A 16,063-nucleotide genomic window follows, 5' to 3' on the forward strand; every position below is an offset into this window, starting at 1 on the left:
AAAGTGCTATACCTTTAAAGGTCAGAGCCTTGAGAACGGACTCTCCTGTATATTTCAGGCTATAGGCAACATTCTTAACTCGTAGCCAAAGCAATAAAATACAAAGGCTAAAGTCAAAGAAACATCTAATACGGAGGCAGATTTGTTCTTCCTTATTACACCAGTAGCAAAATGCAAGGAAGTTTTCACAGTTAACTGCCGCATGGGTCAAACTATACAAAAATAATAGAGTATTAATAACTCTTCCTAGAGAAATATGAGAGCATCAGTTCCTCCTCAGTAACTGACTGAGAACACGTCTGAGGACAAAGGATGAATAGGATGAACTAGCATACAGTCCTAAAATGCTGCAGGGGATGGGAACTGTGACCTCCCAGCACAGCATACATGTTTCCCAGCCCCCACTACCCTCTGCCCCCTCAGCCACATGGAACCCATATGACTATAACCCACAGGCTGAACCCCCCTGTGCAGCTGGGTGATTCCTCCGTGCTAAGAGCCCCCCTGGACCTCCATAGGAGTTCCGTTTGTGGAGGTACTGGCCAGGCGCTATGGTTAAGAACTGAGTCGATTGTGTCCGCTAAAGGAAGAATGTGCATCCCAGAACAGCACAATTGTTAGGTGGTACTCAGTTCCCCCATGTGAATTTAATAGTGTCCAATTCGCTATTAATTTTCTGCAGTGACTGTATAAAACCAGAGGGGGAAAAAAAAAAAGAAGCCACCAGGCATGAAATTCAAAGCAAATGCAGCCATGCATCACTCAGCAATGGGGTTCATTTGATATGTAAAAGTACCCTCCTGCCCACAACTGCCACATTAGTGAAACTTAAGTGACTGTGTTTGGAATGGAGTGGCAGACTTCACCAGACACCTTTCCCCCGGGGCCCCCCCTGCCATATGGTTCTCTCTACTATTTTCTCTCTTCATCTTTTTAACCATTAAAATAAAGTCCTGCCCTTTAAATGCTGCACCGGCGGTGGGGACACTAGTTTCTTTTTAGAGAGAAGTCTCATACATTTATTGAAGAACTCCTGGGAGGACCAGGATATATACTATGTAACAGGCACTGTTCTAAGCCCTTTACAGGAGATATTTTTATATTTTTATTATGATCCCATTTTTAGATGATTAACTGAGGCACAAAGAAGTTCAAGAAGTTGTCCAAAACTGAGCTGGGATGTAAACCCAAGAGTCTGATTTCAGAACAGTCTATGCTCATTACATCAAGATACGCTGCCCTGCCTGCCAGTAACAGGCCTCCAACTACGATGAGAATGGACAGACACCGCTGCCCACTGGCAAAAAGACAATTCCCCAGCCACTAAAGAGTTGGTTGGTATCAAAAGGGGCAAGAGTTATTATACATATTCTAGAAGAATTCTTTGCTTTTATTTGTTAATTTAGCAGATGTATGTACGAATAATACGCTTCAGTTAAAATATTAAGGACAAAGATTACCACTGGAGAAAAGGATAAATTTACATAGAGCTGGGTAACAGTAGTTAAAAAAATTAGTGAACTTAAAGATTTTTACAGAAAAGAGGCCCTGGAGAGAATGCCTGGAGGTGCTGCATATCCAGCAGCCAGGGCTGGGCCAGACACAGGAAGGGCCTTCAAGGCTTAAGGGCTGGCATCTTGGGGTGTAATAAGGGAACAACAAATCTGACTCCATACTGGATGTTTCTCTTACTTTCACCTTTGTATTAATACTCTAATATTTCTGCATAGTTTGACTGATGTAGCAGTTAACTGGGAAAACTTGCTTGCATTTTGCTACTGGTGTAATAAGGAAGAACAAATCTGCCTCCATATTAGATCTGTTTCTTTGACTTTAGCCGTTGTATTTTATTGCTTTGGCTACAAGTTAAGAATGTTGCCTGCAGCCTGAAATATACAGGAGAGCCCATTCTCAAGGCTCTGACCTTTAAGGGTTTAACACTTTTCTATTCATACAGAGATAAAAAGTTACAGAACAGAGAATAACAATTGCCTTGCTGGAGATTTACGGGGAACATGGTGACCTGACCTATGTGGAGAGCTGCAAGAACAAAGGATTCCGAGACCAAGAAGTCTGCAACAACCAGCCACAACCCTTCCCCTTCTGGTATAAAAGATGCCTCAGTTCTAACTCAAGTTAAGATGGTTCTTTGGGACACTAGTCCACCTTCTTCTCAGTCTGCTGGCTTTCCAAATAAAGTGGCTATTCCTTGCCCCAACAAGTTGTTTCTTGATTTATTGGCTTGTCACATGGTCAGCTGTCTGACCTTGGACTCGGTAATACGGGCAGAAATGGACCTTGGAAAGGCCAGTCTTACACCCTACGCTGTGGTATGGATATGGCTTCTGTTGGACACCCAGTCTGCTCAGAAGCAGCTAAACACTCTTTTCTGAAAAATTCCAACCTTTTCAAAAAGAATTCCAATCTGCCCACACCTAAGAAGTCTTGTAAAGCTACGATGGGAAGGGGAAATCAAAGAAGTTCTCTGTCCTATTCATGGGCACATGACGGAACTATAAACACTAGGGCCCCTAAGCACCAGGCAGCGGGGAGAGAAGAGGGCAAACTAAGACTCTCTTTCATACACACTACAGAGTCTGCCCCATAAAACCAATTCAGCTCTTTACAAAGGATTTCTACTAGATACATACTTCTTTTGTTGTACTTGTCATAGAAAATTCCAAAAAAAAAAATGAGCTGGGCACAAAGGCCTCCTTCACAGAGTTCAGTGAAGATTTGGGAACCCCAGAGTGCCAAGGACATCCCAAACAGCCCCTCACAGCCACCTCACCTTAACCTGCAGATTTCAGGGGAAATTCAAAGAGAATGTCTTTGTGCATTTCAATACAGATAGCAAAAACAGTAAATTCTAGGGCTTCCCTGGTGGCACAATGGTTAAGAATCTGCCTGCCAAGGCAGGGGACATGGGTTCGAGCCCTGGTCTGGGAAGATACCACATGCTGTGGAGCAACTAAGCCCACGCGCCACAACTACTGAGCCTGCGCTCTAGAGCCCACGAGCCACAACTACTGAACCCGTATACCACAACTACTGAAGCCCGCGCGCCTAGAGCCCGTGCTCCCCAACAAGAGAAGCCACTGCAATGAGAAGCCCGCGCACCGCAATGAAGAGTAGCCCCTGCTCGCTGCAACTAGAGAAAGCCCGTGCACAGCAACAAGGACCCAATGCAACCAAAATAAATAAATTTAAAAAGAAACAACTAAAGCTAGCTTATAAAAAAAAAAAGAGTAAATTCTAAAGCTTAACAATTCCCCTGCCCCTCAAGGTAAGTTTGAGAACGATACTCATGGCAAGTGTGTACAGGAAGGGCCCTGGAGGTTTGCTACTTTTAAGAACTGCATCCATTTTTTTCTTTCTTCTTATTTTAAAGATTCTCATTTTAAATATATCATGAAAATTTACAACTTACATTTTAAAAAAAATTAAGTAAATGATTTTTAAATTGTTTTTGATTTATAGAAAAGCTGCAAGGATAGCAGAGAGTTCTTTTATACCGCTCACCCAGTTTCCTAGCTGTTACCAGCTTACATACTTTGGTATATTTGTTCAATTAATGCACCAATATTGGTATATTATTATTAACTGAAGTCCATAGTTTACTCAGATTTTTTTAGTTTTTACCCAGTGTCCTTTTTCTGTTTGAGGATCCCATCCAGGACACCACATGACATTGTCATAGTGTCTCTTTAGGGTCCTCTAGACTGTGACAGTTTCTCAGACTTCCCCTTTTTTGATGACCGTGGTAGTTTTGAGGAGTACGGGGCAGGGATTTTGTAGAATGTGCCTCAGTTGGGATGTGTCTAATGTTTTTCCCTAAACAGACTGAGGTTATGTTTTTTGGAGAGGAAGACCACAGAAATGCCATTCCCATCACATCAAGGGTACAAACCATCCACATGATTTGCCCCTGTTGATGCTGACCTGGATCACCTGGCTGGGGCAATGTTTGCCAGGCTTCTCCCCCCTTCCCACACTCCATCCTTCCGAGGTGAGTCACTAAGCACAGCCCACATTCAAGTGGAGATGGGGAAGGCCATGACTGAAATTTCTATAATTTTTCAAGGTTTATGAAATTTAAACTTTATAGCAATTTGCTTTTCAAGTAAAGATCTGTTGTTAAAATGAACGTTCATTAATATATTTGACATGAGTAGTGTTGCAGGTGGAAGAAATATAGGTCTCTTTATCACTATGTTTCTGTCAAGTTGAAAGATTTTTCTTTGAAGTAAAGCAAATACAGTCATTAACTCTTCTGCCCAGATCACGGCTGGCAAATACCTGGCATCTCCCCGTGCGCCCGCGGCGGACAATGATATTGCTAATGGCTCTTAGAGCGCTGACGCAGCTGTGTACACAATGACAGAAGTACCAATGAAGGAAGCATGAGCGCCCAAAGCAAGCTCCACATACATCCATTTACCTGCATCAGGAAGAGTCTAGCAGGATAACGATGAAACTATTCATGGGAATTGTCTCTTTCTTATGGATTGGAGGGGTTTTCTTTCTCTTTCTTTTGCTTCCCTACCTTTCCTTATTTTCCCATAATGATCATATAGTATTTATACGCCATTTAAAAATCCTAAACCAAAAAAAAAAAAAGATAAATATTGTCAACCTTAGTATCCCCTCCACTCTCCACGTCCATAGGCACATACATAATGCTCCCAAAGGCTCAGACACAATTCAGCCACTTTTCACTTCCCCCCTGAGTTATCAAAGAGGCGCAGCTTTATCCTTGTCTCTGGTTTGACCTCCGTTTATCCCAAAGTGATTTACTTCGTCTTCAGGAGCCATTCTTGTGTGCGTGACCTGAAGCAAGGCATCGGGCAGCTTTAGAACTCCTGAGCAACTCTCAGGTACACTATTGCCTAAAAAGTGCAAGACACACAGAAACCCACGGCATCCCTCCGCTGTCCGCGTGGCTCCGGCCCCAGTCACACTCGGGACAGTCAGCTGCTGGCCAGCGGCTCTAAGTGGCTGTAAGCCCCAGGAGGTCTGCTGTGCTACAAGGGAAGCTAAAGGCAATTCAAACCAAGACCACAGGTGGAATCCCCATCTAGCGGGCCCTAGCTCCCAGGAGGGAACCGCAGTTTCACTAGAGCTCCATGAGGGACAGAGCGGCCTGGCACACAGCACCAGGGTCATCGCCGGCGAAAGGAAGGGACATTTGAGAGCATTCACTAAGCTTGCTACAATCCGGCTCTTTTAAAAAGCCGTTTCACTGAAGGCTACAGAGGGATTTGCCCAGACAAGCAATGCTGCCCACAGGGCACCGTGGCAGGCCACTCCCCCGCGTAAATCCCTTTGCAAAGTTATTCAAAGCCGTTCAAAGCCTATGCAGGAATACACCTCAACATAAGGACAGCCATTTCACGTTAACTACCCAATAGTCAACCAGTGTGATGAACTGGGCGATTGGGATTGACATGTATACATACACTGATGTGTATAAAACTGATGACTGATAAGAACCTGCTGTATAAAAAAATAAATAAAATGAAATTTAAAAAAAAAGAGTCAACCACCTTATTAAAGCTGAAAAGTTTACCTATGACAATCGATGTAGGGCATCGTCACTTGAAAGAAGGGAGAGAAAGAGAGAAAGAGATTCAGAGAGCTGGGTCTTTTAAACCTTTCCCAGCGATTGGGAGCCATGTCATTCTTTTGAAAATGAAGTTTCACACAGGACGATGAAGAATGGAGGAAAAGAAAAGGCATTCTGGAAAGTATCAAAAGATTCCTTGAAAGCCTGCTTCCAAAGAGAAGAACTGAGTGAAGGGAAAAGAGAAAAAGGGAAAGAAAAAAATCTGCAAAAATGCTCTGTGACAGTCTGCCCAGGGCCTCTGTTTTTAAACACAATGCTGTTCCTGCAACTTGTGATGTGTTGGCAGATATGAACTCCAGTGGTTGAAGCTGGTGTGAAAAATGGGGGGGAAATCATTAATTTAATCATTGCACTTTATCTGGCAGACACATGCTTTTGTGATCCTTGGGAAAAAGCTGGGCTCCAGTCCCACACGTAGGAGGCCTCGGCCACCTGGCCGCTGGGAATCCGGGCTGCTGCCTCTGCCTTTAGTCCTTAATGGCTCTACAGAGAGACCAGCAAAAGCGGCAGCAGCTGCCATTGTAGCCAATTGCAGTTTGAAGCCACACAGGCCCACAGGGGAAGAGCGGAATCGCTAAATATAGGAGGAAGCAGGCATAGTCCCGGGCTGCAGGGAGAGAGCGCAGAGTGGCAGGGCTGGGCTGGGTCTGATTCTATGTCCTCCTGCTCTGTCCTGGCCCCGAGTCCCATCAGCCACACAACAGTCACCGTGCCCAGCACAGAACAGCAGCACACAAGACAAAGGACCCCGGGGACGGCTGTCCCGCACCTTCATTGTGCAGGCTTAGTGCAGGAGTCTAGAATTTGGCCGTCTGCCTCATTCACAGACCCGGAGTGCGCCCAGCACCCCGGAACTGTCAAACCACACGTCTACACCCACTTACAACTCACCACAGGGCGTCTGCTCTCAGGTTTTTCTTATTTATGTTTTATTGCACATTCAAAATCTACCAAGTTTGATGATGTCATTTCTAAAGCCCTGGGAAATCCTCAGTAGCAAATCAGGAAAAGTGGAGGAAATAAACCACTCACAGACAGCTCTTTACAATTATCAGGAAGTGACAGAGTTCAGGAGAAAAACTACGAAAACCAGTCAAGAGAATTAAGAGAATCTAGCGACCTAAAACTATCTCGTGGAACAGACCTTAAGGACATTAAATGGATCAGAGGGCGGCAGCCCTGCCTGGGCCCAGAAAACATCAGTCCTTTATTCCATATACACTGTGTAGACTTAATACACTAAGCTATGCAAAGGAGTACAACAAATGAGATGCTGGCACGAAGTATTTGCATAAATACACGTGTATACAGATACATACGCATATACAATTTTTACAAAATATCTTAAGCAGGAAGCCTATTTCTCCATGGTCTCCCTTTCCAAAAATAACTAAGTTCCACCTCGAGGGCATCCGTGAGCAGAGTTTTATAATCCTCTGCCCCTGCATGAACAGTCCTGGGTTATTTCCCGCACAGAGAAGATCCGAGATTCTGTGCATTCACTGGCTGGAAGGCAGTAACATCACAATGGGTGATGCTGACTCCCACCAGCAGCCAGGGCTGAGACGGGAGTGTTGGGGACACAGCCAGGGACTCAAGATGTTGACAAAGTTATTTCAGTCCCATCATGTCGTCCGTACAAGACCAGAAAGACAACTCAAGCTACATGACCAGTCACAATTCAAATGCCTGCTTATTTAGCTACGTCGCTTATCAACATTCTATTCATTCCATTGATTAATATGCTTTCCTAATATTATGATTATGGATGACTGGTTAAATCTGGAATGATGCAAAAGGGGGGGGATGATTAATTTAATAATTGCACTTGGTCCAGCTTGTAGTCCAGGGGAAAAAGCACTAAGAAGGCTCCAGGGACTGAAGTGGATGGAGTGACCTCCTGAGGTTAGAGCTACAGCCCGACCAACCCCAAAAAGAAACAGCTGGAGTCAAAGGTTGCAGGCAAGCATTCTGAAGACAGAAACGAATACTAAAATGAAGTCTAAGTACAGTCAGCTGGAATTTATCCACAGCAGAAGGCACAGAAGGAGGAGAGGCCCCCCGAGACTGACTGGGCCACCTCTGCCTCCTTCGTGCTCTAAGAGAGGTGACACCTGGGAATGGAGAGGGGTGGCAGGTGAAACCGCAAACAGAAAACTAAGCCCCAAAGAGTATGCTGTCCTAGAAGGAAGGGGCCACGGAAGCAAGTCACACCCACTAAGAAGACAGGGGGAGAGTCCCTGGGCGTTCTGCTTGGCGTGTGTTACTGACGTGCGCGTGGTACACGTTTCTCTGTGGGCCTGTAAGACAGAGTGGCGTCTCATGTCCCTGGCATGACTAACGACACATTGAAAGGCTGGGGGTTCAACTACATGACTTCTGAGGGATGCATCCTTCAAGGCTAAGCATACAAATAAAATAAACATCATTTATTCTACGCGTACTTGAAGAATTTCTGAAATAACAATACCAAGGAAATGTCTGTATCTGAACCTTTAAGCCTATGTGTAAAACTGCAAGAAGACTAAATTTGTCCATCCTACTAATTTATACATTCATACATTCTTTCCACAAAGATTCACTTAACGCTTCCACTACGTACAACAAGGCAGAAGGAGCTGTGAAGACATAAAATTAAAAAGATGAAGCAAAGGTGTAGGAGAAAAGTACAGAAAAAACGAGAGGGAAAAGAACCAGAACTGGAACCAGAACTGTACCCAGTGTAAGAGATTATTCAGAGCAATGAGAGAGCAATGGAGCTCAGCAGCGAAGACTTCCTAAAAGGGGTAAGCCTAAGTGGAGTCCGACGTCTGTGACACTCACACGTTGGCAGAGAGAAGGAAAGAGCAGACGTTTCCACATCAGGGACTAGGGATCAGCAAAGGCAGGGAACTGGGGATTTCTAAAGAAGGGATCTGGGACCTCCCTGGTGGTCCAGAGGCCAGGACTCCACGCTTCCACCGCAGGGGGCACGGGTTCCATCCCTGGTTGGGGAACTAAGATCCTGTGTGCTGCATGGCGTGGCCCAAAAAATTAAAAAAATAAAAAATAAATAAAGAAGGGATCAGTCCGGCAGCAATGGAGGCTCTGTGACACAGAACAAGCTCCAACCTAGTGGACAACGGCCTCGGACAGGCTCCGACCCAAAGCCGCATACCACAAGGGGCCCCAGGGAAGCGGCCCCGGGACACACAGGGCCCCTTACCTTTGCCGTAGAAGAACCTGCGGTAGTAATAGGCCCCCAGGTCGATGTGCTCGATGACGTAGCGCCTGACCTTCTCCCTGTGGATCGGCTGGTTCTCCCTGGGCACCTCCAGGACCGAGACGCCCGCGTTGGTGCAGTGAGAGCTGAGTGAGGCCTCGAAGGAGCAGCTTTCCCCGGAACTGAAGGAAGACGAGTTGGCCCTGGACAGCGCGATCCTCCTGTCGCCCTCCCCGCCTGTCTCATTCCGAAAGTAGGGACAGCTGAGGACCAGGTCGTTGCTCTTCCCATCCCCGTCGTCCGTGTCCAGGTTCTCTTTGGAGTTGAGGTCCTCTTTGCTCCCCAGCGGGGAGTCACAGCTGCCCGTCGGGCCCATGGGCATCTGGGTCTGGGATGCCGCCGAGGCCCCGGTGGTGATGTTTTTCCTCTTCCCCACGTTCGCCCTCGTGGCCATGGCTTCGTTGATATTAAACAAGATGCTCTGGACGTCATAATGTGCAAAGCAGCGCTGGCAGTTCCAAGGGCGGACGCCCCTCTCCAGACGCCCGTCCTCCAGCTCAGAGGCGAACTTGAACGTCTCGTGCTCACTTTTCACGGTCCGCAGCTTGCGGAAGAGGGACGTCTCCATGGACTCCGACTTCAACCTCCGTTGGAAAGGCTTGTCCCTGTCTCTCCCCAGGAGGAGGGCACTGTCCATATAGTCTAATCCTGAGATGTGCACGAATTCGCCTCTAGAAATCTGTGCTGCGGCGTGAAGGCTGGGGGAGATCGCAGGGTCGCAGGGGAAAAACTCGGGGAACCCGAACGGGGCCATCACCCTGTGGTCGTAGTTCTCTAGCCGGTAGCCTCGGAGCATAGCAAAGAAGTTCTCCCCCGACAGGCCCTGCCGGTCGATGGAAGACGTGCTCCCGTACTCCCGGTGCAGGGCGGCCCCGGTATTGGGGTTCACTGCATTTTGGTCTAGGACGTCTTCCGCGTCGATGTCACTGATGGTAACATCACTGTTGCTCCTCTGTCTTATGGGGTGCAGTCCTCTTTGTGGAGAGTGAACGAAGATGTCTCCGACGGTAGACTTCGCCTCCACGAAGTCGAGGTCGAGTGGTTCCTCTTGCTGGCGCTCACTCTGGTTGTTCTGCCCGTTGTGCATAATGGACGTGACACTTTCGTAGCTGGGCTGTGACCGGCTTTCCCACAGGGCCTTGCAGGTCAGCTCCTTGGAGCTGTCCTTTTTAGGAGGCCACTCAGACACCCTTGCTCTGACACCCATCTTGGGCACGGCCGGGGTACCGTTAGCCGGACCACCGTTCTCATTGGAACTGGAAGCACTTAAGGAAGGGGTGGGTCCCATGTTGCCATTGATGGCTTTAAATTTTCGAGCAAAATAATCATCGGACTGCATGATTCTGGGAGGACCCTTGAACTTCGACGAGGCTCTGCCGACCTTTTGCTGCTCTTCCTGTGACTGCCTGGGGTCACTCATGTCTGCCGATGAGGCAGGAAGCTCCAAGTCTCGCCGGAAAGACTGATGCAAATCCAATGACACTGTTATTTACAAAGGCTTCTTCTATACTTGTATAGAAGCAAACATCCTCAGAGTACAGTTCCTCCAAAACCAACTTGCTTCTCAGTTGCTGTAATAATTTTGAACACCTCTCTCCTTTTCAAAAGCATCCCTTAAGACATCTGGCCAGTTCCTTTACCTGAATTAAAAAACAGAAAATAGCCATTAACAATCACTGGAGCTCCAGTTCAACACATCCTCCACGTGGTTTCTCATCTGCCCTTCTCTCCAATTCCCCGTAAACTGTCGTGAAGTTTCATGGTTCCCTGTTCACACCCTCCTTCTCTCCGGAACGCTCTGCCTACTCACTGTACCTGGCTGCTTAAAATTTACACCCCACAATCAAGCAGTCCCCTCCCACGCTCAGCCCACATCTGAGCAAGGACCGCTTCCTCTATGTTTCCATGGCTTCTGCACCTACACCAATCACAGCACTTTCCCTTATACTCTTACTGCTGCTGTACTGATCCGTCTCCACCACCAGCTAACTGTAAGCTCCTCTAAGCCAGGAGCTATGCCCTTCAGCTCAGTATCAACATTATCTATTGATGTAACCTGGCTTAAATCAGGTAATCAAGCAACATTTCAATTAGTTGTAAGAGTAACACAATGGTCATGGAATTGTTTGGGTATTCTTAAACTTTCTTTCAAACCAGTTAAACTCAAAATGTCCAGCAGCACCAAGGTCAATACAAGGCATTAACAATGAGTTTCCAGAATGCTCTCTTGCAAGCAAATAAGAACTCACAGAGATCCCCTGACAGTGAGAAGGAGTCTTCAAGAATCCGGCATCTGAACAAGTACAACTTTCTAGTTCATGACACCACTAGCAAGTTGACAAATGTGCAGGGAAGCTTAGAGATTTAAGACACAATTTACCTTTGTGTCTGGCAGAAACTTGACTTCACCAACTCTCCTCTTTAATTACAAATAATTTTTCAATTTGTTCTATCTTTAATTAGACAAAAATATTTTCCAGGTATTACTATTTCCCGAATTCATGGCTGTCTGGGAATCTTACTGTTGGCACAAGAATAAAAAGAGGAATGACTCTACCACGTCTGAAAATAATGATGAGAATAAAGATGTAATATAGCTGATTTCCCTCAGCCTTCACCAAAGCATAAAAACTAACTGCAATTCAGTTAGGGATAATGTTAAAATTCCAACTAGCTAAACAGTGTAAGGACTCCTTCCAGTGGGTTCTTAATGACTTTGTGATGACCATGTGATGGTCTCCTGGAATAGTAGACATTTTCTTATGAGGGCAGCTTGCTTTCTTCGCCATTGGGGGGGAAAAAATCAGTCTGGGCATGACAACATGCTGTTTGCTCCCATGGCAGCTTCATGACTGAGGAAATAATGGTATTTTAGGGTGTGGCAAACAGAGGGGGTATGTGCAGTCAGATGCTTCCGTGCGCTCGGCAGACCAGGATATGCCCAGAGTTCTCAGAGAGAGACCAGAGCTGACGGCATCTTATCTATTTCACTTACAAGTATTGTATTGAAAAGAACCAGAGATGATTCTGAATCATAGTGATTTCCTCTATAATTTAGGTTATCATCGAATCCTTTCCCGGAAACTGAAACAAAATGACGACCGAGATACGAAAGAAAGCAGCTTCTTGCCTAATAGCTCTCTGTTGAAATGGTATTTGATTCACTGTAGTAGGCTTCTGCATAATCTATACATTCTATTAAGTCTCCTGCTTACAGAACACTCAACACAATTTGAAAGGGTAAGAAAAGCTTCTAATGGTTGGTACAGAGCTATGTGAATTCTCAAGAGGCATTAATCTGATACTCATTTTCATTATCTAATACTAATCCGTATCCTTGTTACCGAAGAAAGAACCATGCCCTGCCAAGTACCCAGTTCCAAACACTGAACTGTGACATTTCTAGAAATATAATCAGGAACTAAGTGCTCACCACCTCAGGGAATTAGGAAAAGAACAACAAAATGTACCAAAAGAAACCACGAAAGAAGGAATGAAGAAAGATACAAGCTGGAATTAATGGAATGGCAGGGGGTAGGGGATAAAAGAATAGACAAATCCAAAAGGTGGATTTTTTTTTTGAAGAATAAGAAAATAGATACACTCCTTCCCAAACCTGAAAAAGGGAAAGAAAGAAAGAAAGGGAGAATAATATTACATAAGTTTGGAAAGGAGAAAGGAGAAATGACCACACATATAGGAGGTATTGAAGTAAATATAAGTGTAAAAGAATTATACCACAAGCAACTCTACAGCAACAAACTTAGAAACATAGAAGAAACTAAGATTTCCTGGCAAAACACAAACTCCCCAAACCCATCCAAGAATGGAAAATTTAAATAGAGTGATTAGCACCAAAGAGGGTAGAAATATAACAATCCCTAACTAAATATATGACCGATGTATGCACAAAATGCAAAGAGCTACCTTAACCACGACTTTGAAACCCCTTCATCCTCTCATTTATGAGACCAAATGCTATCTAAAAATGTAGTTTGTACCTTGCTTTTCTTCCTTTTCCCTGTCGTGGCACACACTGAAATACCAATGTTCCCACAGCACATGGCAGTCAAAGCAGGAAGGTGCTCAAGGCTCGGGGCACAGGTGAGACTCTGGTCCCCCTCCCCCACTCCACCACCAGCAAACCAGCACCCCCCCTTACCAGCAGCCCACTCACACACCCCAGAAGGATGCTCTGAGTTCAAGCCACCTGCCAGGAATGTGTAAAACACAGAAACCTGAAAACTAGGATTAACGTGGACAACACAGACACTGAATAACTTGTTCTGGAAAAACTAACCATAAAGTTATCAGAGGTCACTGGGCTTGGACTCATATCTGAAAACTGGTCTTCCAAGCTTTCACATCCGTTTACATTTACAATAGTATCATTGTTTGCAACAGACAGCATTAAAACTACAAAATCTTTATTCCACAGATCTATTATAGAAATGGAAGGTCTTCCCTGGTGGCGCAGTGGTTAAGAATCCGCCTGCCAATGCAGGAGACACAGGTTCAAGCCCTGGTCCGGGAAGATCCCACGTGCCACGGAGCAACTAAGCCTTTGCGCCACAGCTACTGACCCTGCACTCTAGAGCCCGTGAGCCACAGCTACTGAGCCCACATGCCACAGCTACTGAAGCCCATGTGCCTAGAGCCCGTGTTCTACAACAAGAGAAGCCATTGCAATGAGAAGCCCACGTGCTGCAACTAGAGGAAAGCCCGTGCACAGCAACGAAGACCCAATGCAGCCATAAATAAATAAATAAATTTATTTTAAAAAAAAAAAGAAATGGAAGACACTGACAACTGTCAAAAAGTAAGGATTATTACTTTAAAACATGAATGAATAATAGCAACAAATAAAAATAGATGAACTAGTGTTGAATTTTACTACTAGGCTTGCCAAAAACCACAAAAACTGTAGCAAACTCAGAGCACACAGACCCTTTGCCAAAGAAATCTTCTGAAAATATTCCTTCAGTTATGATTTTTTAATTTTGTGCGTGCGATAAGAACATTAGCTGTATCAGACGGCCACTGGTTTTTCCTGTCTCAGATGTATTCCTCTTTCTTGTGGCAATGGGTACCATACCTCTAACTAAAATCATTTTAGTTATGTGGGGCTAACTCCACCCGTAACATGTGACCCAGGTTTGACCAATGAAAGTGCTGCATCTTCAGGCCACAGTGACTGGTCCAGGGATGAGCCCAGGGGCCAAGCCAGGAAGGGTACCCCAACATTGGTGCTCTGACCCTTGGCAATGCCCAAGCAGCTAAGGGCTCACCTTGCCAATGTGACTGAGAACGGAAACAGCAGCACGAAGCTGGGCCAAGCGAAAGAAATGACGACTCCTAAGGATGCGGCTCTGGAACCAGTTCCAGGATTTTCCAGTTGCTTGAGCCAACTGATCACCTTTTTTGGTTTATTCAGTTTGACTTAGATTTCTGTGTTTTCCAGACTAATTTTAAATGTCCTAAGAGACCCAGCTTCTATTCAGTTAAAGATCAAAGACAGGAAATTTGACGAACACAGCTACTGTGCACGGTGTTGCCCAGATTGCCTGGTCAATGAATGAATGGACGGAAAGCCACAGTTCTGGCACCAGCGTCCAAATCAAAACCAGAGCCTTCTGGGCAAGATCCCTGCTCTAATTCCATAATTATATATCTTTTAACACCTTTTATGTGTGCCACTAACAATTCAAAGTGTTCAAAGCCAAAAAATTCTTGACATAGTAGCCGATTAATAAACAATCTACAGTTGCAACAGAACTCCTGCAAATCCCTTCCGGCCACCTTTTACTCCTAGCCACATTTTCTAGCTTGTTGTAGCTCCTCGAATAAATCTCTAACAACAGAATGATAGAGGGCACCTTCCTTTTAAAGATATTACTAAAATACTTATATATTTGAACACTGTCATAAAAATAAAACACCTCAAAACAATTATAGCATTTGATTTTTCAGGAAAATAAATTAGAAATAATAACATCATCCAATTTAAAAAGTATTATGGTTCATGCGGAAGAACTGAAATCAACGTCTTTGAAAAGCAGATGTCAAGAGGGGTGGGATAGGGAGGGTGAGAGGGAGGGAGACGCAAGAGGGAAGAGATATGGGAACATGTGTACATGTATAACTGATTCACTTTGTTATAAAGCAGAAACTAACACACCATTGTAAAGCAATTATACTCCAATAAAGATGTAAAAACAACAACAAAAAAAGAAGGAATGGTACAGGCTCTGAACAGAGAGAAATGCAGAAAGGAAACAATGGAGGGAATGAAAATCTAAAGCATGAGCTGGAATGACCTCTGGAACAATCCAGAACCTAGAGGTCAGACTGTGGATGAGAGAGAGAGACAGAGACAGGCACATACATGCGTGAGTGCACACGTGCACGCACACACACGCACGCGTGCACACGAGACACCCTACACCACTAATTAATCCTGTTTGCCCTGTAGGGCCACAGATGAAAAGTGGGGACCCGGGGCAAACGTGCCTGCTTACAGGCATCTGGAACATAAGACCCCTTTGTATCTCTCATTATCTTTAGTTTTTCCCCAAGTTCTAACGTTTTGCCTGTTTCCATGAAGCATTCAGTTGAGAAATTTCTAAAAGACCGGGATTTGCACTCTTAGTAGCATGTACATGCATGCAATGAAGCTGTAATCTAGGAAGCATCCTGCAAATATTGTACCTGTCCCCAAATTATTCTTTATACTCATCAGGTATATATACATCTTCTGTGTTCAAATCCACCATGAATGTCAAGAGCAGGCAGGGAGCCGTGCAGCTGACTGATGTCCATGGGTTCCAAGCTGATGGAAGGGACAGGAAAAGGATGACATTTCAGAGAAGCGTCTCGAAAGAGCCGCCTGCGGAAATTAGGGGCCTGTGACTGGCCCCCAAACAAAGCACAGAGCACACAGTTACGGGTGGGCACCCCAACAGAACAGGGAAACTGCAATTTGCAAAGCACAGAACGCTCTTTACCCAAAGTCTCGAAGGGGTTTGGTGAGTCTGTGACACTACCGAGAAATAAGGGCCAATTATCCAGGTTGGTCCCGTCCTTGTCATCTCCTGCCCCGCTCCCCGCAGCAGCCACTGAAAGACCTTCCTGCCCCAGCATCTCAGCAGAGACCGCAGCTTCTTACTTCTCGGAGG

General features: G+C 45.3%; 1 protein-coding gene across 14 annotated transcripts in view; it reads right to left on the minus strand.

Annotated features, from left to right (window-relative positions):
- Positions 1 to 16,063, minus strand: part of SIPA1L2 (signal induced proliferation associated 1 like 2) — a 220,274-nt gene that overhangs the window by 98,659 nt on the left and 105,552 nt on the right. For all 14 annotated transcript variants that reach the window (XM_089897410.1, XM_089897418.1, XM_030763503.2 and 11 more), the window contains exon 2: positions 8,832 to 10,528. In XM_089897410.1, the coding sequence (XP_089753536.1) occupies positions 8,832 to 10,308 (1,477 nt within the window). In that variant the 5' untranslated portion in view covers positions 10,309 to 10,528. The remainder of the gene's footprint in view (positions 1 to 8,831; positions 10,529 to 16,063) is intronic.

This window comes from Delphinapterus leucas, chromosome 16, assembly GCF_059928025.1.
Source record: "Delphinapterus leucas isolate spDelLeu-1000000601 "Yukka" chromosome 16, BTC_Dleu_Yukka2, whole genome shotgun sequence".
NCBI classification, from domain to species: domain Eukaryota; kingdom Metazoa; phylum Chordata; class Mammalia; order Artiodactyla; family Monodontidae; genus Delphinapterus; species Delphinapterus leucas.